We start from the raw sequence: 25,363 nt of genomic DNA, 5'->3' as shown, positions 1-25,363 counted from the left end.
TCCACACACACACACACACACACACACACACACACACACACACACACACACACACACAGTATTTTAGAGCCACTTCCCCGTTGGTCTAATTGTTAGAATTCAGCATAAAGGTAGTTCATGGTGGAGGAGGCCTTTGTGACTGCCTCTCTGCCAAGGTGATGGTAAATTCACAGAGGAACAGAGAAAGGCAGCAGGAGGAGGGATTGTGGTTGGCGGTGGTGGAATAATGCATCTGTCTGGGGCAGTGCCACAAGGCCAACAACATGCCCTCATTTTATGTCAGCAGCTGTGCCTTCTTGCAAGCCCAATTACATTATTCATCAGGACAACAAATAGTATCACTGGGAGAAGATCTTTCAAGCACAAAGTTGTGTGAGCTGCAAAACTTCAGCTATTGTTTCATAAATAATATCAGCACCTCGAGGCGACTGTTGTTGTGAGTTGGCGCTATATAAATAAAACTGAATTGAATATTAGAGGAAACCAAAAATAGATCATGCTCTTGCCCAGAGAGCTTCCCATGCATTGGTTAATTATGAGGTTTCACATCAAGTCGGTATTACAAAGCAGCTTGAAGCTGCTTGTCACTCTGCCTTCTTGTTGATAAGACCTACATATTTGCTGTTTTGGTTTCAAACATATTATGAGGAGATTTACAATATGACTGAGTAATATGAATTACTCACGGTAACATTAAAAAGCATGTTATAGAAGATATAGAAATTGTTCATATAGTGAAAATAATATGAAGGTGAAGCTACTGTTAGCCACTGTCTAAGATGGTGGAAAATGCTATGCAATACAATAATTCAATCGAATATTAGTCATCAGTTTACAGCAGTTGTTTATTTTACCTGTTGTTGTAGTTCAGTTCATATTGTAGGAGAAACATGGGAATAATGTGTTTTTCCTGGATTTTAGTTGATATTTTCTCAATTAATGAAAAAAAAAAACTACTGTAAAAGTTAGAGACTGATCATTTCTTTGTAAGTGAGCAAGTAAGTGGAACAAGTGGGTAAAAAAATCCCTTTTTAATTGATGATTGATTTTATTAATGATTTCCTTTTGTTTTCTTAATCTTTTGGTTAGACTCTGGTGGTCTTTATTCCCTGGATATTTGTCAACAAAGCAGAAAATAATCAGCAGATGAATTAGGTTGCAGAATAATCTTTAGTTGCAGCCTCTTCAAAAGTATTATTGCATGAATAACTGGACGGGCACTAAGAGAGTGTATCATTTGCCAAGGTCACTGACGTATTTCACAAGTTCACAAGAATCTTCACATCAGCGTCGTGAGATTCTTCATTTTCTCTGCTCCACTTTTCAGGTGGAGCTTTCATTCAGTTCAGTTTGGAAGTTTTGGAGTAGTCATGCTGAGAGACAAAGAGCAGTAGGCACATGCAAGCTAATTATACTATAGGAGGCCTTCAGTTTTCAGGCCCCTCTTCTGACAGAAACTCTCTCTACTTTTAAGATTAAGCTTCAAACTTTCATTTTTGCTAAAGCATATAGTTAGGGCTGGATCAGGTGACCCTGAATCCTCCCTTAGTTATGCTGCAATAGGTGTAGGCTGCTGGGGCATTCGCTTGCTCATAAGGGGCCATATGATTGTTGGGTTTTTCTCTGTATGTATTATTGTAGGGTCTACCTTACAATATAAAGCACCTTGAGGCGACTGCTGTGATTTGGAGCTGTCTAAATAAAATTGAATTAAATTACTAGTTATTAGGGATGTTCCTAGTGACTAATTTTGTCAACTTAACGAGGAAAAAAATGAGAGTAACTGTGTAGTGAAAACTAAGAGACAAATATCAAGTTAGATTTGACAAAAGTTTAATGGACAATGTCAAAAAGTGTCTAAATCATTAATCACACTTTGCTGCTTAACTTTGTGGCATCTTGTGCATTATGAACATTGCATGTTATACACCAAGCAGACAATGAAGAAGCAGAAAAACCATGCATTATGAATTATACACATTGTTCTACAGTTTGTAACAAGTTTTACCTCAATAAAAGTCCAAATCTAAAACAATAACAAAACAATAAATCATCCATCCCCCCCAAATGACTCAGCTCCTCATCTTATCGCTAATGGCGAGCCCATCCACCCTTCGGAGAAAGCTCATTTCCGCTACTTGATCTTATTCCTCTGCTTTCAAAATAACTAACAATAATAGGCTTAACCAAAAGATCAGACCTAGATTAATTGAGTTATGGAGGTTTTCTACAACAATACCAGGGCTGTAGCTCCATGGCAGCTGGTCGCAGATGGCTGTGTAACATTTGGGACGCAACAATTTATCGACATTGGGCATCATTTAAAATGTTAAGAATAAATGACTAGTACATCTGGTACCAACCATCAACAGAAGCAACAGTTAGTCATCTAGTCAACTAGTTGTGCACATCTCTACTAGGTAGTTTGAGTACATTTTCTTGATTATAATAATATACTGCCACTAAATATCGCACTGCTTATCTGACTTTTTTTCATCTTCTGTACTTTTACAGCCAATCAGCAGGGAGCACATGGCAGACTGTAGCTGACATGGTTAAAATGGAGACACACACCATCACCGGCCTTCTTCCCAACACCGTCTACCTGTTCATCGTCCGTGCTGTCAACACCTACGGCCTGAGTGACCCAAGCCCCATCTCTGAGCCCGTCAGAACACAAGGTCAGCCTGCACCCCCCTTTCACCAAATACAGCAAGACTCACACCTGGAGTTGTTAGAAACAGTGACTGTGTGTTAATGCGCTGACAGCATCACTCTATGTGTGTGTTTTCCCTCAGATGTGAGCCCTACAGGTCAAGGAGTGGACCACAAGCAAGTGCAGAGGGAGCTGGGAGAGGTGGCTGTTCAGCTTCAGGACCCCGTGATGCTAACAGCAGCTTCCATTAGAGTATCCTGGAACGTGAGTGGCACATATTTCCCTGCTTTTTGGGGAACAAGTATTCATTTGGGGTTAGCAAAGAGAGAAAAATAATCTTCCATTTCCTCTCCATCTCGCCGTTCCGTCATCTTCTCTCATCTTCCCCCAATGCGGACCTCAATTTTTTCCAGGTCGACCGTCAGTCTCAGTACGTCCAGGGCTACCGTCTGTCCTACCGGCCCAGCGGGGGAATGTGGCTCCTCCAGGACATCAATTCCCCCTCGGAGCGCAGCACCGTCCTCACCGGCTTACTCAAAGGAACCGAGTACGAGATAAAGATCCGTCCCTACTTTGATGAATTCCAGGGCAAAGATAGCAGAACGTTGCTAGTCCGGACCCCAGAAGAAGGTAATAAGTCTGGTAAATGAAGAAATGAGTCTGTAATCAAGAAATCTTCAAAGAAAAGTGTTTCTAATAAACTGGGCTTGGTTTTCTTTGACACTGCAGGGCCTGTACGGCATTTTCATTAGCCTGTATGACACCACATGAATCTCCGTTATGTTATCTAATTTTGAGGTTAATTTTATATCCTCTGGAATTTAAGTTCATCTATACTGATCACTGTTTTCATTAAATTTGTGTGCTGCAGTTTTGGCAGCCAGGGGTTTATATTGGTTGATCCAAACTCCAGAGTAAAACACAAGGAAGGAGGCGTATGTGCCATGAGCACTTATGGATTGACCTGCCTGAATAAGGAACATCATTAACTTATATACATGTGTCTTCTCTTTTATTACTTTATGTATTTGTTAATAATGACTGAGCTATAAATATGTGAAGGGGTTAGGAGCACACAAGTGTTATTTTTTCCCCACTCCTTTTCAAGCGCAGGTTGTATTTCCATCCTGTATATCTGCTCTATTTTGTATACATATACATATGTATTAGGGGTGGGTTTTGATTATCGATTTATCGATTAAAATCGATTCTAGCTTGGATAACATGATATCGATTCATTAAAATCCTGAATCGATTTTTTTAATATAAATTAGGTTAAACCTCACAAAATTTCCACAACCACCAAACAACTAAAACAGTAAATGAGAGCAGGTACACAGATTCTGCACAAAGACATAAAAACAAAGCACGGACCTGCCAGCGGATCAGAATCAGTGAGATGTCGCCTTCCTCACCTGACGGCTGAAAGCCGATGGCTCGCTGATTCTGATGTTTCGGCGGGTCCGCGCTTTGTGTTTACGTCCTTTTTGCGCTGATTCTGAAACTGTTAATTTTATCTCTCTCCAAACTATTTGACTGAACCAGCAGCAGAAGAAGATCCAAACTACGTTTCACATAATCATCATAACCCTCTGATGTTTACTGTTTTGCTCCCACCACGATAAAATCACACTTCATGCAGAGCTCTCTCTCTCTCTTTCTCTCTCTCTCTTTCTCTCTCTCTGTACTTCAAGAACAGTTTCCCGTCTAAATATCTGTTTTCTGCATTATTCGCTTGCTTATTACGCACAAGTCTACCGTTGTTTACAGCGCTGTTGGCCGCTGTTTTTATTTTTCCTTTTACTTCTGAAAAGAAAACCTCATTTCTACTGTTCAGTAGGCTTCTGAACAAACTTAAACTTTTTAAAATTATGCAAAATTGCATAACGCTTAGCTGTGTCTCTAATCAAACCTCTGTAACTTTGCTCTGCTTCACTTCAGCAGCATCAGGTAACGTTCATATGTTGATTAATGGTTTTCTTTCGTTTTTGATCTACTGCAGAATATTTTTATAAAATCCCAGGCCAGGAAAGTCGCCTTCATGTTTTTCTGTGTTTTATCCTCAGCTACTTTGACACAAAGGCATCTGCTGTGACGCTCACACCTTTGATAAAGTCTCGCAAGTGTCAGCTTTCTTTTTATAGATATAAAAATATGGAAATGTACTGATGCATGATCTGAATTATAATATTTCTGACTCTCAAATCGAATTGAATCGAATTGAATCGGGACCTTGTGAATCGGAATTGAAACTATTCTAGAAATCAGTGACGATACCCAGTCCTAATATGTATATGTATCTATATGGGTGTATGTTCATAATTTACTGCGCTCAACTACTCGGCTCATCTTGATGAAATGAGAGAAATGTTCCTCCCACCTCTCACAGTACCCAGTGCCCCTCCCAGAGCTGTTACAGTGTCAACAGTGAAGCTCGGCAACAGCTCCAGCTCCAGCATCAGTGTCTCCTGGGAGCCGCCACGCAGTGACACGCAAAATGGCATCATCCAGGAGTACAGGGTAAACAAACCTCAGCCTAGTCAAGTCACAAGTCTCACACTCAAAGTGCCTTGAAGTGACTGCTGTGATTTAGTGCTATAGAAATAAAATTTAACTGAATTGAATTAAATAAAGCTTTAGTGGGGGCAGCACTGTGACTACCCAGGAGAACCTCTGCAATGTGTAGTAACCACTCTCCGTTCACTGCCTTCACACTTCACACAAGAAAACATCATAGCTGACATGTAAGTAGTGCCTTACACACAAAATGTGTACTCACTGACCCAAATGTTAAGGCGGTTCTCTTATGAAATCACTGCTAATCCCATAAGATATAGATAAAAAGGAAACAGCGGGTAATTGGTGGTTTGTGAATATGATGTTTTCTTCAGTCAGGATAAATGGGAAAAGAAAACTTTACATATAGAAGCTCGAAGGTGGTACATGAAAAATATTTGACTCTGATGTAGTTTTAAGCAAAAAAGGACAGTAGTTAACTAGTTTCTTTGAATTAAAATGTGAAGTATTTAAAAAAAAAGTTAATGGCAAATTTTTCTGTATGCAAACAGGTTTGGTGCATGAGCACTGGTGGTGACAACCAGACCCGATACTACAGTAACAAGACAGTGGATGGAAACACGTTGTCCACGTTGCTGAAGGGCCTGATGCCCGGAGTGCTTTACCAAGTGGAGGTGGCAGCAGTGACTAGCGTCGGGATTGGCACTCGCAGTCAGCCGGTGCCCGTCCTCATCAGTGAGTCCACAAAAATAATGAGAATAAAAAGTGGGCCAAGGTGCGAAAGTAGATGAATTAAGTAGACACTAATCCCAGAGGACGCAGGAAAATATTGAAGTCCATAGTGCGGCTCCAGCAATCACATACCTAAAACATCCAAAAACTTGTTATTAGAAGATGCTAATTAATGTTACATCTCAGGTTATGTCATCATCACCTGCTTCAGGTTTATTCAGGAAAGAGGTAATTATGTCCACGGTTAATAGTTTAGTTTAGTTTCACTTTATTAAAGACACACACGGTTTACTGATTGCTATTTTTTGGAGTATGAAAACTAAACAAACCAGCCAAAAATAAAATGGTTCAGTAATCTTTGGTCTTGTTTTTCTCCTGTAGAGCTGCCAGTTGAACAGCCCTCATTAGCAGGTGGAAGCGGAGGCAGTGGTGACAAGACCAATGGTGGTGAGGAGAGCAGCGTGAGTCTAGCTGAACAGATTACAGATGTGGTCAAGCAGCCGGCGTTCATCGCAGGCATCGGAGGAGCCTGCTGGGTCATCCTGATGGGTTTCAGCGTCTGGATCTACTGCCGCCGCAAGAAGAGGAAGGAGCTGAGCCACTACACGGCCTCCTTCGCCTACACACCAGCAGGTAAGGATGATGAAGATGACCTGAAGCTGGGATGATACTTATGAAGGAAGTCGAATCCAGAATGCTGCCATTGACATATGTACAGCCAAATAAAAGGAAAAACTTACAAATAGTTTCAGTGTAATTCCCTTCTAGGCTAAATTTGGGCTTGAATACTTAATAATCTTTATATATACCTACTATTTAGGTTCTGTTCTCTGTACTGCAATAGTATAAGCTTTAATACATGACTAGAAGTTTAAGTATGAACTCACATAATTATAATAATCAAAAAATAAAAACATAGATGCACTTTTTTGTGCTTTTGGTGGACATGAGAACAGCTGACTCTACATTATTAGAATAGGATATAGACTGAAGGATACTGTAAGAAGGATAACAGAATAATTCGTTTGTGAATCCCTGTTCCTCTGCTCATCACTCTCTTTCTCTCTTGCTTTTGCAGTCGGTTTCCCTCATGGAGAAGGACCGGGACTAAATGGAAGGTAACTGGTTTATATCCTACTAGTGCTGTTTCTGTGTGAACTAGTAGGATAGGGTTGCTAAGCAAAGACATACAGACATTTCTAGAATTATATCTCTGAACTTTGTGATATTTTATTATGTGAATCTTTTTAAATTCACACCACATTTCTCACTGCATGCATGCAGCTTTTTCTCTGCCACTCTCTAATTCCATCTGGACAGTTATACTTGATGTTGTACTGCCCCACTACGACTTCAGCTAATGCCAGAGTGTCTCTGTAGGCAAGGAGTGCTTGGGGGCAACATAGGCAACTACCCATGGCTGGCAGACTCTTGGCCCACCACTAACTTGGTTCACAATGGCAAAGAGGCCGTCAACTGCTGCCCGGCCAATCCCGACACAGCTGAGAGATACTACAACGGTAGGAGTGTCTGTTTTTGTGATGCTGTGCTTACAACAGCAGGAGCTTTGCTAAATCCTACCTCCATCCCTGTGTAGAAGCTGGCATCTCCAACTACCTGAATCAGACTGAGAAGTACAGCATGGGAGGCTCCACCGAAGGTCCCATCTACAGCACGATTGACGCCACCAGCGAGGACCTGCACAGTTTCACCTACGCCCAGCACAACTCCACCACTCCTTACGCTTCCACCTCCATCATGCCTTTCACCAACCAGACACAAGTTCCACCCCACGGCGGTGAGCAGCAAGACGACGGCCACTGGATTACCCAGCCCGGTCCATCTGGAGCTCAGTACGCCCAGCTGGACCGCTGCAGTGGTGAGGAAGGATTTCAGTTCTGTGAATTTGAAATACACATCTCTGTCTCCTGTTGCTTTGATTACTTGGAGGAAATAAGAAAGAAACAGTGAAATGTAAACCCAAAATATGCCAAAAATATGGCTTTAGATTCCAGTGTTTCCTTACCTTCCTTCCTTTTACATGGATATTTTGTCATCACTTATTGATATGAAATCAGCTCCAGCTTGTCCGGGGGAACGCCTTGGTGTTCCCCCGGATAAGCTGGGGGAGGTGGCTGGGGAGAGGGAGGTCTGGGCTTCTCTGCTTAGGCTGCTGCCCTCACAACCCGGCCACGGATAAAGTGGATGAAGATGGATGGATTATTGATATTTGATTTGAAACAGTCTGCATCTGCCTTCAGAATCGCTTCAGATCTTAGATTGTTCTGCTTTTCTAATGAAAAATACTAATCAGAAAATAGTGTTTTTGTTCTTTGTGGGCTATGTAAAAGCTTGTTTGTGGACTTGAATACAGAGAGGCAGGAGCAAATTGAAAATGAGCATTTAATTCTGCAAGTCCAAAATACACAGAACCAAGGTGAGCAGGGGAATCAAAAGCTAACAGAATCACAAGGAGAAATAGAATAGCTGGGAAACTCGAAGCAGGGAGGCACAGAGCGAGGGTACACACAGCTGTGAAGGATGAGGGACAATGCAACAAAAAACAGAGGAAGACAGAAACAACACACACTCACAGAATAACAAGGGGACAGATAACAGGTGGGATGCAACAACAGACATAACGAGATGACGAAGAAAACTTGAGACACGGAGAACGACCATTACCAACGTAAAACAGGAATACACATCCAAATGTGACTCTGGGCAAGACAGCAGGAGTGGACTTGGGTAACAATGAAAGACAAAGGAACACAAAAACAAGACCGAAAGAGAGCAATCGTTCTATCTGCAAAGGTGACAGATCGAAAAGTTTTCAATGAATGCTGATAAAAATTTGTAGGGGGGTAGAGTGGGCTTGTGCTAACAATCCATGAAAAGTTGCCTTACGTCCACCAATGGTCCATCACGGTCAACTTTATTTATCTGTTTATTTGGATATATTGGTTGAAAATTGACAAAAAGCATGTAGTGATGTCACTTTTACATTTCACACCTGCCTTTCTTGCAAACTTCATAAGAAAACAAAATGAAAATGTACAAAATACAAAACTACTCCCTTAGAGAGTGAGCTGAGGTTTGTGCTCTCCTTGTTTTTAATATTTATTCGTGGAAGCAGTTTGGCCAACATGCACTCAGTCATGCTACAAATCCCACTTTGCTGCCTCCGTGTTGCTATTTGTGAGCCACAGGCCTGCTGGGGTATGTGTCAAAATACGGTCGTGACGAATCAGCTCATTGTGCCAGAACCTCCCCTTCAATTGAATCGCTGCATTTATTTATTTATGTCATTTTTTTAGGTAAGCCCAAGCAGAAGGTGATGGGTAAGGCTGTAAAGACCCCATCTCTGACCTGGATGGAGTCCTTGCCCCCGCCTCCGCCCATAGAAGAGCTGAAGCAGTGTGAGCAAGATGACGAACTTCCAGAGAACATGGACCTAGGGTGAGTCACAGTCCTGCCTCCTCAGATGCACATCTCTCTGAATTAGTATGACACTGTTGTATCATCACTTAGACTTAGTGTCACCTCTAACAGCTGCATTAAGTATAAAAGCCAGCATTGCTCTTAAGGCCCTGCCCTTAACAACTCAATTATCTCAGCCTTGGTCAACTCCTTGACTGATTTAGCTGTTTTCCCCACCCATGAAACGCAATTACCAATGTTGACCCTTACCACTTGCACTCTGCAGCCTCATAGCAAAACTCATAGCTGCAGTACCATTCAATGGGAAGCTTAGCCTCCTGCAGTTTTGCCGTTGGCGAAGCCTCCTAACTTGAAAGAACATCATTAATCTTTAAATAGCCTCTTAGCTAGTTGGATTTGAAGGTATCACTGAGTAAACAGGTTGTACTTCAACAATTATTATGCAACACATCGAGGTGTAGAGCCGCACACGGCCTCGCTGAGCAGTAATCTGCTTCACTGTGTATCTAGATCGGATGAGGAATGGTGTCCACCCCTCCCTGAGAGGACATACCTGATGGAAGGCTGCGAGGACAGACCTTCGCCCCCTCAGAGGAACAACGCTTCCTCTCCAGCCACCTCCTACAGTCACCAGTCAACCGCCACGCTCACTCCGTCACCGCACGAGGAGCCCCAAGCCCACCATGACCTCCCCCGTCAGAACCAATCAAACAGCCAGCAGTTGTCACGGTACATGCTTACTGTATTTTCTAAAGGTTGTGTCCATTTGACTGCACTGTGTCAATGTGTTTAAGTTCAGCAAATGTGCTGATGGGGTATCATGTCACATTCTGACTGTTTCGATGGAAGGGGATTTCTCTGCTAATCACAGTCATTTTACTGCTTACTGTTTAGTGCTTCATTCACTTCTCAGTAGAATTCACAATTACAGATAAGCAGCCTAGCTAAATCGAGTGCTATTGTCAGATGTGACAGACAGAATAAAATGACAAAACCAATAAAATCACATTATTAATCATGCCAAAAATCATGTGTTTAGCTGTATAGTAAACCTCACTCCTAAACATTACAAGATTTAGCTTCTGCTTCAGTTTATTTTTTGCTCCAGTAACATGCTGCCCTCACTTCCCAAAGCAGAAGGTTACCCTGCGGTCCCATGCCAGTTCCCCAGGCACCGAGCCCGCTGCTCACCCAGTCCAACCCCAGCCTCTCCGGCCAACAGCATCACAGCTCATCAGAAGTTGGCATGCTGCAGTGCCAGAGTCCTGCCCATCGCTGCCTCCAGAGCCAGGGCCCAGCTCTGAATGAAGACAGCATCAGCACGACCACGCCGGGTAAAGTGGCTGACGTGCACACGCATACAGAATACAGAGTAGCAGCCCCCACCCTGGAAGCTGATTTAAAGTTGATTTAGTGTTTGTCATGTGAGTAATCCTTCTGCATCGTCTCCTTGCTATTAATTATTTATGCCTTTTCACCCACAGTGCACAGTCGCTCCTCCCCCGCTGATACAAGTACTCCACCAAACCAAAAATCAAGAGTGAAAAAAAAAGTGTCTAAGACTTCAGCTTACAGAAGAGACATACAAGGAGGTGGGCAGATTCAAATATGTGAATCACAGATACTGTGACTGTCCACAGCTGTTAGAAAGGCAAGATGAGAGGCTGGCATTCCTGACTATGGATGGAAATTGTAATCTCAGCTTACAGACTGTAATACGTTTACTGGATAAGCATGATTATTATCACTGGAAACGGAAATAAAAATCTGAAATTGCAGTCCACTGTGAATCCATAGCCTTGGCAGGAACAAGAACAAGACCTTTCATCTTAATAAGTGAATAATCATTTCAATTTCCATCAAGAAATCAAGACTGTAAGTCTCTTCACTTTTCTCACTCAGCAAAGAAAACAAAGAGAGAAATAAGAAAAAGCTGTCATTTTCTGGAAACTAAGAAAACTGTTTTTTTAACAGAAACCTGACAATGAAAATGGAAACAAAAAGTTCTTTCTTAAAGTTTTAATGCTCTTTCCCTGTATCTCATTTTTTTAGACCTGCCCCCTCCTCCAGAACCACCCCCAGAAGAGAGCCGGTTACAGGACCCCCAGGGGTGCATGGAGGCCAACTGTGTGACAAACGGCACGCTGTCCTCCCTGGAGAGGAGTGAATATAGCATTAATAGCCAACAGCGAAAAGGCTCGGGACAGAGACACACTGACAGTAAGTGTGTTGAATTTCAGCCATAATGTAGTTTAAGGTTAGACAAATCAAATTTAGGACAGAGAGTGTGGGCTCTCTTGGAAATGTTGTGCTTCTTTCAGAAGAAGAAAGCGGAAGAAAAGGCAGCACTTATGCACTCGGCTGATGAAGCCTCTTCCACATAATGATGCACCACGGTCCACTACTGCACTGCAGTGTTACACGGGAGAGTGAAACGGGTCTGTTTGCAACATGTCATTCTTTATAAATGACTTTGCAAAATAACCGTGAAGCCAGCTCTCCTGGCCATTTTCAAAAACAAAAGGCATGGCTCAGAGAATCTAAAAATCCTGCAGCGTGTATCCCTCACAGAATATCATGTGAAAACTCAGTGTCGTTTTTCCATACCCAACTCCAAAAATAAATCTGGGTAAATGTGTGGTTATTGAATTCATTTGGATGGAAATGTATTCAATTCAATTTCAGTTTAATTATATAGCGTCAAATCACAACAGAAGTTGCCTCAAGGTGCTTTATATTGTAAGGCAGGGGTGTCCAACTCCAGGCCTTGAAGTCTTGCAGGTTTTAGATATTACCCTGGGTCAACACACCTGAATCAAATGACTATGTCATTACCAGGCCTCTGGAGAACTTCAAGACCTGCTGAGGAGGTCATTTAGTCAGTGTGGACAGCGTAACCGCAGACTTTCGGAAACGATGACGCATTTTAGTCATATGATCCAGTCATGTGACCAATTAAACTAAGATTGCGGAGGGCGTTGTTTTGTTTGCTCTATTAAAGATTGACATCAGCCTGTACATGCTCCAGATAGCTTTTCTTCAAATTGTTTAATTCTCACTCACTTTTGCAACTTTGTACTTTTGTGTTACTCGCAGCAACACCTCCACCTCATCGTTAGTCTATTTAAAAAACTTTTCCTCGACATTTTGCCACGGCGTTTTAAAGAGCCGGAAAGTAAATAAACAGCAGACAGAAATACTGCAGGTCAAATCATCTTACGTTTCACGTATGCGCAATAGAGGACCATAAGCGTTTCAGTGGTTTCAGTGTGGATGAACAACTGTTTGGAGACTATTAAAAACGATAGTGTGGACGTGGAGCGTTCTTAGACGAAAACGCCGTTTTCAAATTTATCCGGATTAGTGTAGACGTAGCCTACATCTGAAAAAGTGTTGTCCAGATCAGCTGCAAAATGTCCAAATGCACCTTTATTTTCCCATTTGCATCTGTCTCTCCAGATGAGGAGATGATCCTGTACAGCAGCAAGGCCGGTTACCTCTCCAGAGGTCAGATGTCTAGTAACTGTTCAACTACAGGAAGTTCCTCATCGAGAGGCTCCACAGGCTCCCGGGGGCTCAACTCAGCCAGGAAACACAATGAGGTAAAATTCTGCCAAAAAAAAAAAAAAACAGTTATAGAGTTTTGTGCACCTCTAATGGTTTTAATAATTGATTATTTTATATATTCATGAATATGAGAACAAAGCCTCTTCATGGGATTCAGTTTAATCTACATATCATTACTAATATGTGAAGGCACTTCAGAGAGGGCTTCTACACTCCCCCCCACACACACTCACACCGTCATGCTCTCAGGCCCATTCATACAGATCTGCCACTACCATTTGCTTCAAAACCTTTACAGTAAGAAACAATGTTAAGCCTACACAACCACTGCTCTCTCTGGAGTGCACTTCTGAGGGCACACTTAACTGTGGGAGCACTCTTTTAAATGCACTCCCTGCAGGCTCCCTTGCGACGTGCTAGTGTCTTTTATGGTAGAGCACGCTGTGCCAGCTGAATGGAAGGCTCTGAAGGGAATTTGTGCTTACAAAGTTTGACATTACTGTAGGTAGGCAGCAAGCTGGGTAACCCAACAGGAGCTTAATCCAAAGTGATGGGAGCTCTTTAAAGTTAAATTCAAATTGTATGTAAATTCAGTTTGTAATCTGTGTTTTGGATTGGTTAACTGCACGGAAAAAACTGAAAATGTTGTGTTAATTAATTTCATGCAGGCACAATGCTGAAAAGGATCAGGACAAATATTTTCTTCTATGTAATTAAATGGATAAAATAGCTTTCAGCCACAACTTTGACTCTGGTTACTTTCAAAATTCAGTGTTAACCTACATACGCAGTGGTTTATGAGACATGGTTAGTGCAGCAGCTTTGATGCATTCCTTTAATGCTGTAGCTGTTAAGCTTACAGCTGTAACCCGAGGCATCACTATAAAGCTGCATGTGTGAGGAAACAGAAAGGATGGCTCTGTCACGGGTCACTTCTCAGTGCACATCAGACATGAGTGTTGCAAAGCAACTTGTAAAAGTGACACACATGCACAATCACTCTTTTCTCTTGCCACACACACAAAGGTTCCTTATATTCCCCTCCACCCCCTCGGTGGAGAACTAAAGAACACCTCACCCCTGCTCCACATGCTCCTAACTGACCCACGCTGACCTTTTTCACACCTTCCCAGGCACATGAAAGCACAATCCTCCTTTGCAATAAAGTTACAGGAAGCCTGGATTAGGTTACCTCTTCCTCATGTGGTGTTATTGCCTGCTTATCATGTGGCCTTTGATGCAGACGGCCAGTCTAGGATGGGCGACGGAAGGGCAGCAGATGTCGTCAAGCCTGTTAAAAAATGCTCCGAGGCTAGGAACTAAATAGGCCACTGTAACAGTGGTATTAGAGAGGTGTGTATGAACGTCTGAGACACTGAAGTTTTTTTTCATACTTTTTAATATCTCCTTTTAATTTCATAGAGTGTTTTGTGAAATCCATCCATCCTGACCTTTGTATGAAGTTAATTAGATTTTTGTTAAGTAGCATCACTTTTGATTCTTTTGAAACAATCTTTCTGGACTGAATGCAGAATAATGACAATCAAAATGCAGTACATGACACTATCTTCAGAAACTGGAACAACTGGCAGTGCTTTAATATGTGTTTAATATGGGGAACCTAGTCTGCTCAAGCATAGTTCACGTGATTGTTTGTACAGCACTTTGGTCAATCTGTGCTGTTTTTAAATGTGCTTATAAATAAATAAATTGACAGTCAGTAAAATGCACTACATGCATAAAAGACTGCCTCAGACAAGCTGTTTTGCCTCCCTCTGCCCTTTGAGCTAATTTTCTTCTGATTGGCTGCCCTGCATGCTTTTGGTTTACATCCATAACTGTAGCAGTATACTGTAGATGCGATTAAAAAAAATAAGGAAATGCATTTTAGATCCACTTGGAGAGGAATTCCTGTTTGTAGTAGCAACTTCACTGTGATCAGCATGGAGCTGAAAGCTTAATTTTCACATTAAAAGATGAGTATTAAACATTGCATCATATTATTTGCAACACTTGCATGTGTTTTGTGTTACTGCAGAGCTTCCAGAAACAGATTTTAGCTGGAAGCTGTTTTCAGCATCCTCCGGTACATCGTGGAAATGTCAACAAGTCACTTAACTTCCTGTTAAGTGGTGCTGACCCAAAATTTACAAGATAGGTGATTACTGCAGGAATGTGGCTCAGATCGAGAGGAAATTGTCTGAAGTTCTTCACCCTGACAGCTAAACAGTCTTGATAAAAACTGATTCAATCTCCATGGATGGATTAAATTGGCCCCTGATACCAAGTTACTGCTAGAATAAGTGTCCTGATAACTCGTTCTGTGAGACTGATTGTTTAAGCTACTGATGTTATATTTCTCTCTTTCAGGAATTAAGATAAAGAAATTCTATCAGTGTACCTTTGATGATTTGATCACCCTCCTGCTCCCCGCCCATCTAACCACTGTGGAGACAATAAGCTGAACAAGACATGGAGCTTAGGGTTTCAGGAACCTAGAGTCAAACCTATGTTATTGCTGTAAACAGACTTTACATTCTGCTTTTGGTATTGCTCCGAATATTTATGAGCCACTCAGATCACTCCTCACCTTTGGTTTGTAAATACCTGTGTCTGTATTTTGTGAGCTCTGGATACAGGGGTAAAAGATGTATATTGTATTTATGAGGATTAAAAACCCCCACAAACGTCTGATATTTAAAAAAAACAAACAAACAAACAAACAAAAAAAAGTCTTCTTGAATGTGCCAACTTTTTTTCTCAAAATGTATACTTTTTGGAAAAGCATTAACTACTGTTGCACTCTTGTTGTGATGGCAAAACAACAGAAAATATGAAGCACAAAGTGTGTTTTCTGGTCGAGAATGAGGGGTGGGGGGGGTCAGAAAAACCAAAACGAGCTGGGTCTCGCTCCCAGATGGACGTCTCCGCCCCCCAGCGCTTCCCCACCAGGATCCCTGCTGCCATGTTGTCCGCTACGAATGTCATATTTTTCTATGTTTCCTCTGGTTTCTCTGCTGCAAAGTGTTCCACTCTGCAGACAGACTGACAGACAGACTTTATGAAAGTTTGATTGTAATCCCTCTGCTTCCCCTCTTGTCTGTCTGAGAGGCTGTTTGCTGCATTTGTCAGATGAAATGTCAATATACTCCCTCCAAAACAAACAAACAAACAAACAAAAAATGTCTGTGGACTGACTTTTTTGTACTCTTGTTGTTTTGTAAATGTACAGTAAAACACATTTGATGACCTCTGCCTGTACTCATTCTTTTTTCAGAAAGCATAATACAGTGCATGCATTTGTTTGTTTTTTAACTGTGCCACAGTTGCCATTAGTTGCCTCAGTGGTGGCTTTTTAAAAACTCTATATCAAGGGTATTAAGACTTTTTGTCTGCATTTAGCGGCGTGTGTGTGTGTGTGTGTGTGCATGCATGTGTGTTGGATTTTTTGTGTTGTGTTGCAGTGAATGACAAAGTTACCTTAGGTGAAGGTAAGTTCTGTCGCACACCGAGTCAGTTTCTGAAAGGTTTTCACTATTACTTATTTAATGACCGTGCTTCATAACTGATCTACATCGGAATAACTAACCTCAAACACTAATCAGTTATTTAGTAGAAAAACAATTTTATGCAAACAGGCATCATAACTTTTCATTATAAGAGCTCTATATTTTTTACGTAAATCAAATTAAATCCTCCCACTCAGTTCAACAACATTCAACTCTGTGGATAAAAACCTTTTAAAAGAACATTTTTAAATATAATGTATTTCCACATCACTACATTGCATCATAACCTGTAATCTCAGGTCTGAATGAACGTATAACAATAGCTTGTGACACTCACTGTAACAACAATCCTTGTGCAAATCTTTTTTCTGGCCTTAATATCAGGTTTATACTTTGGGCTTGTTAGTACCAGTTGAGCCTCATTTGAATGCCACAACATACCTCTGTGCTGGTGCTGACGTTGCCTTTCCTTTACGACCACTGTACCAAAGTCACAATTTTCTGGTTTCTTTAATGTGATAATGAGTTCACTACTCAAATGGGCTTCACAGTCACTAATTTCCTTTCAATTTAGCACTACTGGGATGTTAATGAATGGGAGGTTCACATCAACTCAAATCATGATGAATCTGCAGTATGTGTTCTAATGTTATCATGAACATATTATGATGAAACCTCTGAGGAAGGTTTGAAGCACCTTGTTGAGTCTATGCACTGGATATTGAACGCAGCTGTGAAAGCAAACGGATCCAAACTGATACTAGCCAAGTGTACCTAATGAAATGCCTGGTTAGTCTAACTCCTGCCCATAACTGTATATAGGATGTATGTTACCCGTTGGTTTATGGACTACAGATTTTGAAGTGTAAGTATTTGTGTTGTGGGAACTGTCATGTTTTTTAGTTTACTTTTTAAGGTGATCGTATTTGCACAACAGGATAGGCTGCTAAATTATGAATCATCATGGACTCAGAATGTAAACAGGCAATTCAATTTATTCAAGTCAGCTTAAAATTGTAAAAGCGTAAGTGGTAAACCGCCAGAGATTTAAAAAAAAAAAAAAAAAAAAAGGTAAGGTTACTCAAAACTGTCAAAGGAGCTTGCAAAGAAAAGCGTCTGGACTTCTTTAAGTTGCTTGAAGACGTTTCACCTCTCATCCGAGAAGCTTCTTCAGTTCTAAGGTCAAATGGTGTGGAGTCCCAGATTTAAACCTAGTGGGGGGATACTCCCACTATGTTTAAATCTGGGACTCCCCACCATTTGACCTTAGAACTGAAGCATCAGTTGAACAGTATTGTACTGCAGAAAGTAGTGTGATGCTACAAAAATGCTGTGATAAAGGCAAATAAAAATGGAAGCGAGACAGACCATCATAACACTTAAAAATGTAGGTCTTTCCAACAGAGAAATTGCAAAGAAAGTCAAGATGTCAGTGAGTGCAGTTTCCTTCACCATCAAAAGGCACTCAGAAACTGGGCCAAACTTTGACGAAAGGAAGAGGTCTGGCAGACTCAAAGCCACACGTGAATCAGAGGACATTTCTGAGAGTTAACAGCTTGCGTGATAGGCGGCTCACAACAGCTTGAAGCACAGCTTAATAGTGGTCATAGTAAGCAAATCTCAGTTTCAACTGTGAAGAGAAGACTTTGAGCTCCAGGTTTGACAGGACAATGCTATGACGTCAGAATAAGACAAAGAAGCTTGCCTGGGCCATGAAACACGGCCATTGTACTACTGAAGACGGGAAGAAGGTATTATGGACGGATTAATCAAAATTTGAAATCTTCGGTTCATCATTCAAGATCTTTGTACGCCATCAAGAAGGCGAAACGATGGCTCCTCAGTGGGTGGCATCAACTGTCAAACATGGAGGAGGAAGTGTGATTGTTTAGGGCTGTTTTGCTGGATTCGGGTTGGTGACTTCTACAGAGTGAGAGGCACGCTGAACCAAAACTGCTACCACAGCACTCTGCAGCGCCACACGATACCCTCATGTAGTTGGTCAGGGGTTCATCCTACAGCAAGATAATGACCCAAAAAACATAAGTCTAAGCTATGCCAGAACTACCTCAGGAAAAAAGAACAAGATGGTAAGCTTGAAAACATGGGGTGCCCAAGACCGTCTCCAGACTTAAACCCCATCAAGCTGGTTTGGGATGAACTGGACAGAAGAGTGAAAGCAAAGTAACCTACAAGCGCCACATTTATGGAAACTTCTGCAACAGAAATGGGAAGAACTTTCTGAAGAATATTTGATTTCTATTGTTGAAAGAATGCCACGGGTGTGTTCAGCTGTTATATCTACCAAAGGTGGCTACTTTGATGAGTCAAAAGTTTAGAAAACATTTTGGTCTAAAAATTGATTCACCGATTTCTGTTTTCACTCCAGTTGCTTATTTGTAAGTTCAGTTCAGAGCGCAATGTGACATTAAACTGCATAATTTTCAATAAAAAATTGGAGTGTTCTAAAACTTTTGACCATAAGTGTATAAGAACCAGTCCATTTACCATAAAAGCAAAAAACTGACCCCTGTTAGGGTGAAGCTCTGTGTCCATGCTGCTCACATGACAAACAATTTGGGACAACGTTTCCTGTTTTCCCACATCTCATTTCTACTCTTGGGGATGTGCACGAAATACAAGTGCCATCCATGGAAGACCACTCTTACACCTTCTGACACTTCCTGATATCTGCTGCTAATGTTGGTGTCTGATACCATAAGACACGGGTTGGAGCTGATTTTGAGGGGACAACTGCAGCAAAAAAAGAAAAAAAAAAAAAGAAAAAGAAAATAAGGCCACAATGGACTTCTTTCAGGGGCTGCTAAAAAGTCATACTGATGGGGCATGTCTGATGGTGTGAATTCTTGAAAAGACCTTTTAAAGATAGGAAAGGTAATTTTCTTAGTTTTCCAGCCATACTCTGGTATTTCACTGCCATTCTTATGGGATTTTCCTGGATGTGCTGCACATTCAAGTAGATTTCTTGACATACAGAAAGTAATCAATACAACGAAGGCTGAAAATTATTTACTCTGGTGCAAACTTCTAAAAACATGCATCATCTAAGCATGCAGTCTTTAACTCCCCATCCACCACTTCCAGCTAGAACTACATGAATAAATAAACAAAAGCTCTTGCTTATTGCTGAAGTTCTGTTTGCTTCTTATTCTCCTAATGCCTAATTCTTTCTCCAGCTTCACAGTGCGTTGCACCTGGGTGAGTACTGTACACGCATGAAATTGGCCAAATTCACTTCTCGGAGAGTTCAACACACTCTCCCCTCTGTCCACCAGAGACAAGGCATGCATTACCCTCCACTGCTCTACAGATGCTCGCTGTGTCTTGGCATCATGGCTTGCAGGCTCAGGCACACATGAACAGCCAGGGGTATACTTCCTCTTTCAGAGCTCTTACCTGAATGGAGCACGATAAGATGCTGCAGCATGGCTTTGTTGACTTCCACAGATAAAGATGCTGGAGGTGGAAACCAAGTGAATACATTAAGAAATCTTCTGATAGATGCAGGATGAGCTTAAACTTGATGAATGTGTTGGTGTTTGACTGGTAAAAACTACAATAACCCACACACAGTTACAGTGTATTCTTGTGAGCAATGCACACAGCCTTAGGGGAACATATTGTAGGTGCTAAATTGATTTTTCCATGCTTATTAAGATGGGATTCTCAACAGGCTTTATTTCATGATGGTCTCAGTTACATAAAAACAGATTTGATTCACCAAAATATAGATTGCTAAAGCTTCTGTTTTTGATTGTGCTGAAGGACTTGCATAAATCAGATTTAGACCTGATTTTGCAGCAGAGCAGCTTTACAGAACGACTACAGATGAAATGCATCAGGTCCGGTGAGACCGGCTGTATGAGAAATTCTAAAAAGAAAAAAAAAGGAAAAAAAAGCGAGCTGCTGTTGAGTTCCAAATGAATTCCAAAAAGAAGAAAGAATCGTAAATGAATCTAAAGCACAGGGAAACACATGGGGAATGAAAACAGACACTCTCAGTAATATTTAAATCCTTCTACTCACAGTAGTCTTCAGTAGTCATGTGTATCAGGTCACCAACCACATCTGAGAGCACTTCACTCTCAGACTTGTGCTTCTCAGGGTATGTAAAAGTAGAATGGGAGGCCTTCAGCTTTCAGGTCCCTCTTCTGTGGAACCAGCTCCCAGTTTACATCCAGGAGCTTCTGCTTTTAAGATTAGGTTTAAAACTTTCCTTTTTGATTATACGCTGTCACGGTCTGCGGTGGGTGGTGCCGAGTGTGGGAGTGCGAGGTTCCAGGTGCAGACACAGACGAGGAGACAGTACCGAACTTGAAACGAAAAGCGAGCCTTTATTTGGGCTGATTAACGTGGCAAACAACAGAAAGCACTGAGGCAAAACTAAACTAGAAGCTGAACTGGGAAAACTAAGAACTGACACTTAACTCAGACAGCAGGGAAGGCTAAGACAGGGTGACAATGATGCACATGACGGAGGCAACTGTGAACAGGACTCTGTGCTGGAACAACAAGGAACTATGAAACGTATATACGTAAGTAACATGGACATGACCAGCACAGAGTCCTGAAACCTGGCGTAACATGGGGGAAGTTGAACAGACGACGCGGCGACGAACAAAGGAAGACTGAGGACTTAAATACACACATGAGGTGATCAGAGGAAGTGGAGACACATGAGAACACAGCTGACTAGAAGGAAACATAATGACAATACAGGGGAGAGTAACACTAACTACAATGAACAAAGAACACCATACTCTTTCAAAATAAAACAGGAAACACAGAGACATAGACATGGAGATAGAACATGAACTTAACCTAACCAGAGACATGAAACATGACAGGTAGACACATGGACCACGGAGGGATGACAAAAGGGACTAAGAAACCAAGGACTAAACTGCAAACTAGAAAACAACTAGATGTATTAAACTACTGTATATATATCAACTCTGTATATTCTTATATATTTTATTTATTGACTCTATTTAATTTGTAAAATATGTGTATACACACACACACACGTAGAAAAACATTTAGTATACACATCCAGAAATTTTTTTTTTTGCATATACTATTATATATTGTACATATATTTATTAGTTTCAGATGTAGCCATTCTTTATTTTGCCTTGTTTATGTTATTGTATTTTGCACAACTCTGTTGCTTGTGAAGCTCGCACACAAGAATTTCACTCACATGTGCTGTACCAATGTACCTGCACATGTGATGTGACAATAAAAGTGATTTGATTTGATTTGAGACACATGTGGATACAAAAATATGCATTAGAACTTAAACCCTGGGCCTCATGGCCCAGTACCGTGACATAGGCAAGAGGCCGCTGGGGGCTTCCCATGATTCACTTTCTTTTCCAATTATTATGTGTTTATTCACCACTATGCATTTAATCATTATCATTAATTATTATTCATCTCTGGCTCTCCTGCACAGTGTATCCTTTGTCATGCCCCCCATCCACCAGTCATTATGGAAAATCCACTCTGGAGACTAATTGAAACTAAACTGAACTGAAACCAAAAAATCAAAATGAAATAATTTGTTTTTCAAAAATAAAATATAAAACTATAATAGCTCTGGTAGATAAACAGAGATGACAGAGTGATACACAACCTTGACACAGAAAGCCACAAGGAGAAGGCTAAGAAAATAACACGAGACTTAGCAGAATACAGCAAATGAAACAGTGAACTAAGATATAAAGGGGCATGATCAACAAGTATAAACGTATATAGCTGAGATCAAATAGAACATCTATATAATAACATAAATGAATCCAAAGTCCACAAACCAAAAACCCAGGACCCCGGCAGAATGGGGCAGTATCAGGTTGGAAGTTGACAGTGAAAAGTATAGACTGAGGAAAGTGAACAAAGGTCATAGACAATATACTTGATAAACCATGAACGGCAGCATGAATAGGATGTATTACTCCAAAAATAATGAATAATGTTTTATTTCTGGATCTTTGGAATATACTTTTTAGTTTAGTTTGAGAATGATGTGCTAGTGAAAGAAAAAAGTAGAGACTTCTAATCAAACACAGCATTTTCATGGCTAGCTGAATACCATCAGCAACATAGATGTGTTCATGCTGGGTCATGCCAGCAAAAGTGAAAACTTGAAACTTTTGATATTTTATCATAATGAACTGAGTCATGCAGTCTTGATGAAATTAAAATTCAATTCAATTCAATTTTTATTTATACAGCGCCAAACCACAACAACAGTCGCCTCAAGGTGCTTTATGTTGTTAGGAAGACCCTACAATAATACATACAGAGAAAAACCCAACAATCATATGACCCCATATGAGCAAGCACTTTGGCAACAGTGGGAAGGAAAAACTCCCTTTTAACAGGAAGAAACCTCTGGGAGAACCAGGCTCAGGGAGGGGCGGGGCCATCTGCCGTTGGGGTGATCAACACATAGTGAGTGAGAAAGGTGACTGAAGGAGAAATACTCAATGCATCATGGGAATCCCCCAGCAACCTACACCGATTGCAGCATAACTAAGGGAGGATTCAAGGTCACCTAATCCACCGCTAACTCTATGAGGCAGATTCATGCCCATATAAATACCTGAATAAATTCCAAAATGAGTAATGAGTATATCAAAGTATCTATATGGTGGTTCCTGCTAAAGTACAGTGTATACACACATACACAGTGAATTTTTTAAATGATTGGAAACTTGCTGCCTCAGTTATAAACTTGGTTGTCTAAATTTGTCCTCCAAACACACAGGATGCTTTTGTTTGCAGTTTGTTAGCTTTCATTAGTTCTTACACAAGCAAGCTTGTAGAAACAACAGAGAGCAAAGGACAGCCGCAGATAAGAAGAAGATTTACGCTACTGACCTTCTAGTATGTACTGACCTTCTACCACTCCCCCAGACTCCCCTCCATCCTCCCATCCTTCCCTTCTTTCTCTCCTCCTCTACTATAAATCACCTCACTCATTCATTAGGTCAGTGTCAGGGCTGTAACGCCCACTGAGCCTGAAGGAAGAGGGGCCGGCTGCCCGAGAGCACAGAACCACCGACCGAAAGAGGAAGGATTAAAAGAAAGGGGATGGCGTCGTTAAAAGCCACATTCCCATCTTCCACAATACAACACACCAATTTCCATGTTAATTTGCTTTGTGACAGCAGAGATGGATGTTAGTGACTGGCTGGTTGATGGGATGCAGCAATAGAAGAGTTCAAATGAAGCTATTAAGGAGGCTGCTAGTTCACTGAAAGTAGGACATGTGTGTTGTTTGTATATGTGAGGGAATATTCAACATTTAGGGGAAGTTGCAAAATGATCAATATTTCACCCCCCATGTATTTTTTAACCATATAACTGTTTAGAAGCCTACTGTACCAGACAAAAGCAAACGACAGACAAAATACCAAGAAATGGGAAATGGCACAAAAGAAAGAAAAAGAATGAAAGCTGTGAGCTATTTTTCACATGACATTATGGAAATATGAGGGTTTTAGAGGATGCAGCAAGTAAATATGAAAACGTGGATGCATGTGTTGTTGTTGTACTGTACAGCAGCTTTGAAAGTGAGGACATGTCTTATATGGAAAAGAAATAGAAAAAACTTATAAAAGACTTGCATCAGATGTGGCCTACTTCATATAAGGCTTATATGATTTACTCATGAAAGTGGCCACTTTCATATATTGTTTTAGTAAGTATCCAAAACATACAAGTTTACTTATATCTGTTTTCACTCTTGTATGCTTTTCATACAAGTTTCACACAAGACAGATACAAACTTTATACGATTTATATATATCTTTTCCATATGAGGTGTCAGCGAGGGTACTCACAAAGATAGAAACGTGTGCGTGTGTGCACGAGTGTAGCGGTGTGACTGACAGAGCAATCTTGAAACACACCACCCATATGGCTGCCATTGATTTCCAGTTAATTGAATGATTACCACTTTAGCATGCACCACCACAGCCAACCTCTGCTGTCAATCAGCATGAATGCGTCGCTGCCACCTGAGCTGCTGTCTGTGCAACAGCGAGAGCAGGTTTACATCTCACACGTGCAAACGCTGTAGCTGGTGTGTGTTGCCCCAGGCACATGCTTCTTATGAAAGCAACTTATCAAATCAATATGCGGTGAGTGTGCTGTATGATTCGAAAATGTACTTTTGGGGGATTACTGTGCTAGTATTATCGCTATGCCTATTTTCTCCTTACGTTAGGTTCCATTTGTGTTGTGTGTATATTCTCTTTTACTGTGCTGTTTTTTATGACTGTAAATGAATCAATAAAGCTCCACTGTATTGTTTAAGCTCTCGGTCCTGTAACTGGATCCAAATGTGGCTATGGATTCAAACTGAGGATTTAAACATAATCTGGTAATACAAATACGTGTGACACAAATGGTAGTCTCATATCCCACGATGCTTGATAGGCAGCTGAAGTAAAACAATTAGAAATCCAGCAAATAATACTCTGCCTGTGTCTACACGTCTGGTCTTAGAATTGTAATTATCCATTTGTTAAAATAAAATAACAGACTACAGGGAAGGGATACTGTAAATCTACATGTGTGTGTTTGTGTGTGTGTGTGGTTACAGGCCATGTGTAATATGGGTCATTGGTTTGCTGACATGCTATATAAAGCTGGTATTTTGACATGGGCCAAAATCTGTGATGCACAAATCCCAAAGGCGGTGTGCCTGCATGTGTGTGAATGTGAGCTAATAAGACAAGAAAACATACAGTAGGCTTTGATTCATTACTATGTAAGTAGTGTGTGGTCTGTTCTACCAGGAAATGTGTGCCTGCACCGCTCAGTGGAGCTGGGGGCTTCATGTAGAAAACATATGGTCTTTAGAGAGGGAGACAGATGAAGGATAATCCCTTTGGCAGTTCTGAGCACA

The 25,363-nt window shown here is 41.1% G+C and overlaps 2 protein-coding genes across 6 annotated transcripts in view; one reads left to right on the top strand and one right to left on the bottom strand.

Moving 5' to 3' along the window:
- Positions 1 to 16,162, top strand: part of robo3 (roundabout, axon guidance receptor, homolog 3 (Drosophila)) — a 177,456-nt gene extending 161,294 nt beyond the window's left edge. For 3 of the 5 annotated variants that reach the window (XM_005943356.3, XM_005943358.3, XM_005943359.3), the window contains 16 exons: positions 2,515 to 2,681; positions 2,799 to 2,920; positions 3,070 to 3,286; positions 5,046 to 5,176; positions 5,725 to 5,908; positions 6,287 to 6,538; positions 6,984 to 7,023; positions 7,286 to 7,425; positions 7,503 to 7,784; positions 9,223 to 9,364; positions 9,857 to 10,075; positions 10,481 to 10,680; positions 10,831 to 10,938; positions 11,399 to 11,566; positions 12,806 to 12,948; positions 15,284 to 16,162. In XM_005943356.3, coding sequence (XP_005943418.1) covers positions 2,515 to 2,681; positions 2,799 to 2,920; positions 3,070 to 3,286; positions 5,046 to 5,176; positions 5,725 to 5,908; positions 6,287 to 6,538; positions 6,984 to 7,023; positions 7,286 to 7,425; positions 7,503 to 7,784; positions 9,223 to 9,364; positions 9,857 to 10,075; positions 10,481 to 10,680; positions 10,831 to 10,938; positions 11,399 to 11,566; positions 12,806 to 12,948; positions 15,284 to 15,295 — 2,527 coding nt within the window. In that variant the 3' untranslated portion in view covers positions 15,296 to 16,162. The remainder of the gene's footprint in view (positions 1 to 2,514; positions 2,682 to 2,798; positions 2,921 to 3,069; positions 3,287 to 5,045; positions 5,177 to 5,724; positions 5,909 to 6,286; positions 6,539 to 6,983; positions 7,024 to 7,285; positions 7,426 to 7,502; positions 7,785 to 9,222; positions 9,365 to 9,856; positions 10,076 to 10,480; positions 10,681 to 10,830; positions 10,939 to 11,398; positions 11,567 to 12,805; positions 12,949 to 15,283) is intronic. The other 2 variants (XM_014340418.2, XM_005943357.3) reach the window with 1 other exon arrangement.
- robo4 (roundabout, axon guidance receptor, homolog 4 (Drosophila)) overlaps positions 12,835 to 25,363 on the bottom strand; it is a 39,430-nt gene continuing 26,901 nt past the window's right edge. The window contains exon 19 of the mRNA XM_042228874.1: positions 12,835 to 12,956. Coding sequence (XP_042084808.1) covers positions 12,928 to 12,956 — 29 coding nt within the window. The 3' untranslated portion in view covers positions 12,835 to 12,927. The remainder of the gene's footprint in view (positions 12,957 to 25,363) is intronic.

Source organism: Haplochromis burtoni, unplaced genomic scaffold (genome assembly GCF_018398535.1).
Source record: "Haplochromis burtoni strain Fernald_Lab_line unplaced genomic scaffold, NCSU_Asbu1 Contig_360, whole genome shotgun sequence".
NCBI lineage: Eukaryota > Metazoa > Chordata > Actinopteri > Cichliformes > Cichlidae > Haplochromis > Haplochromis burtoni.
Note: the sequence above shows the minus strand (reverse complement) of the source record. Positions and strands in the feature narration are given on the sequence as shown.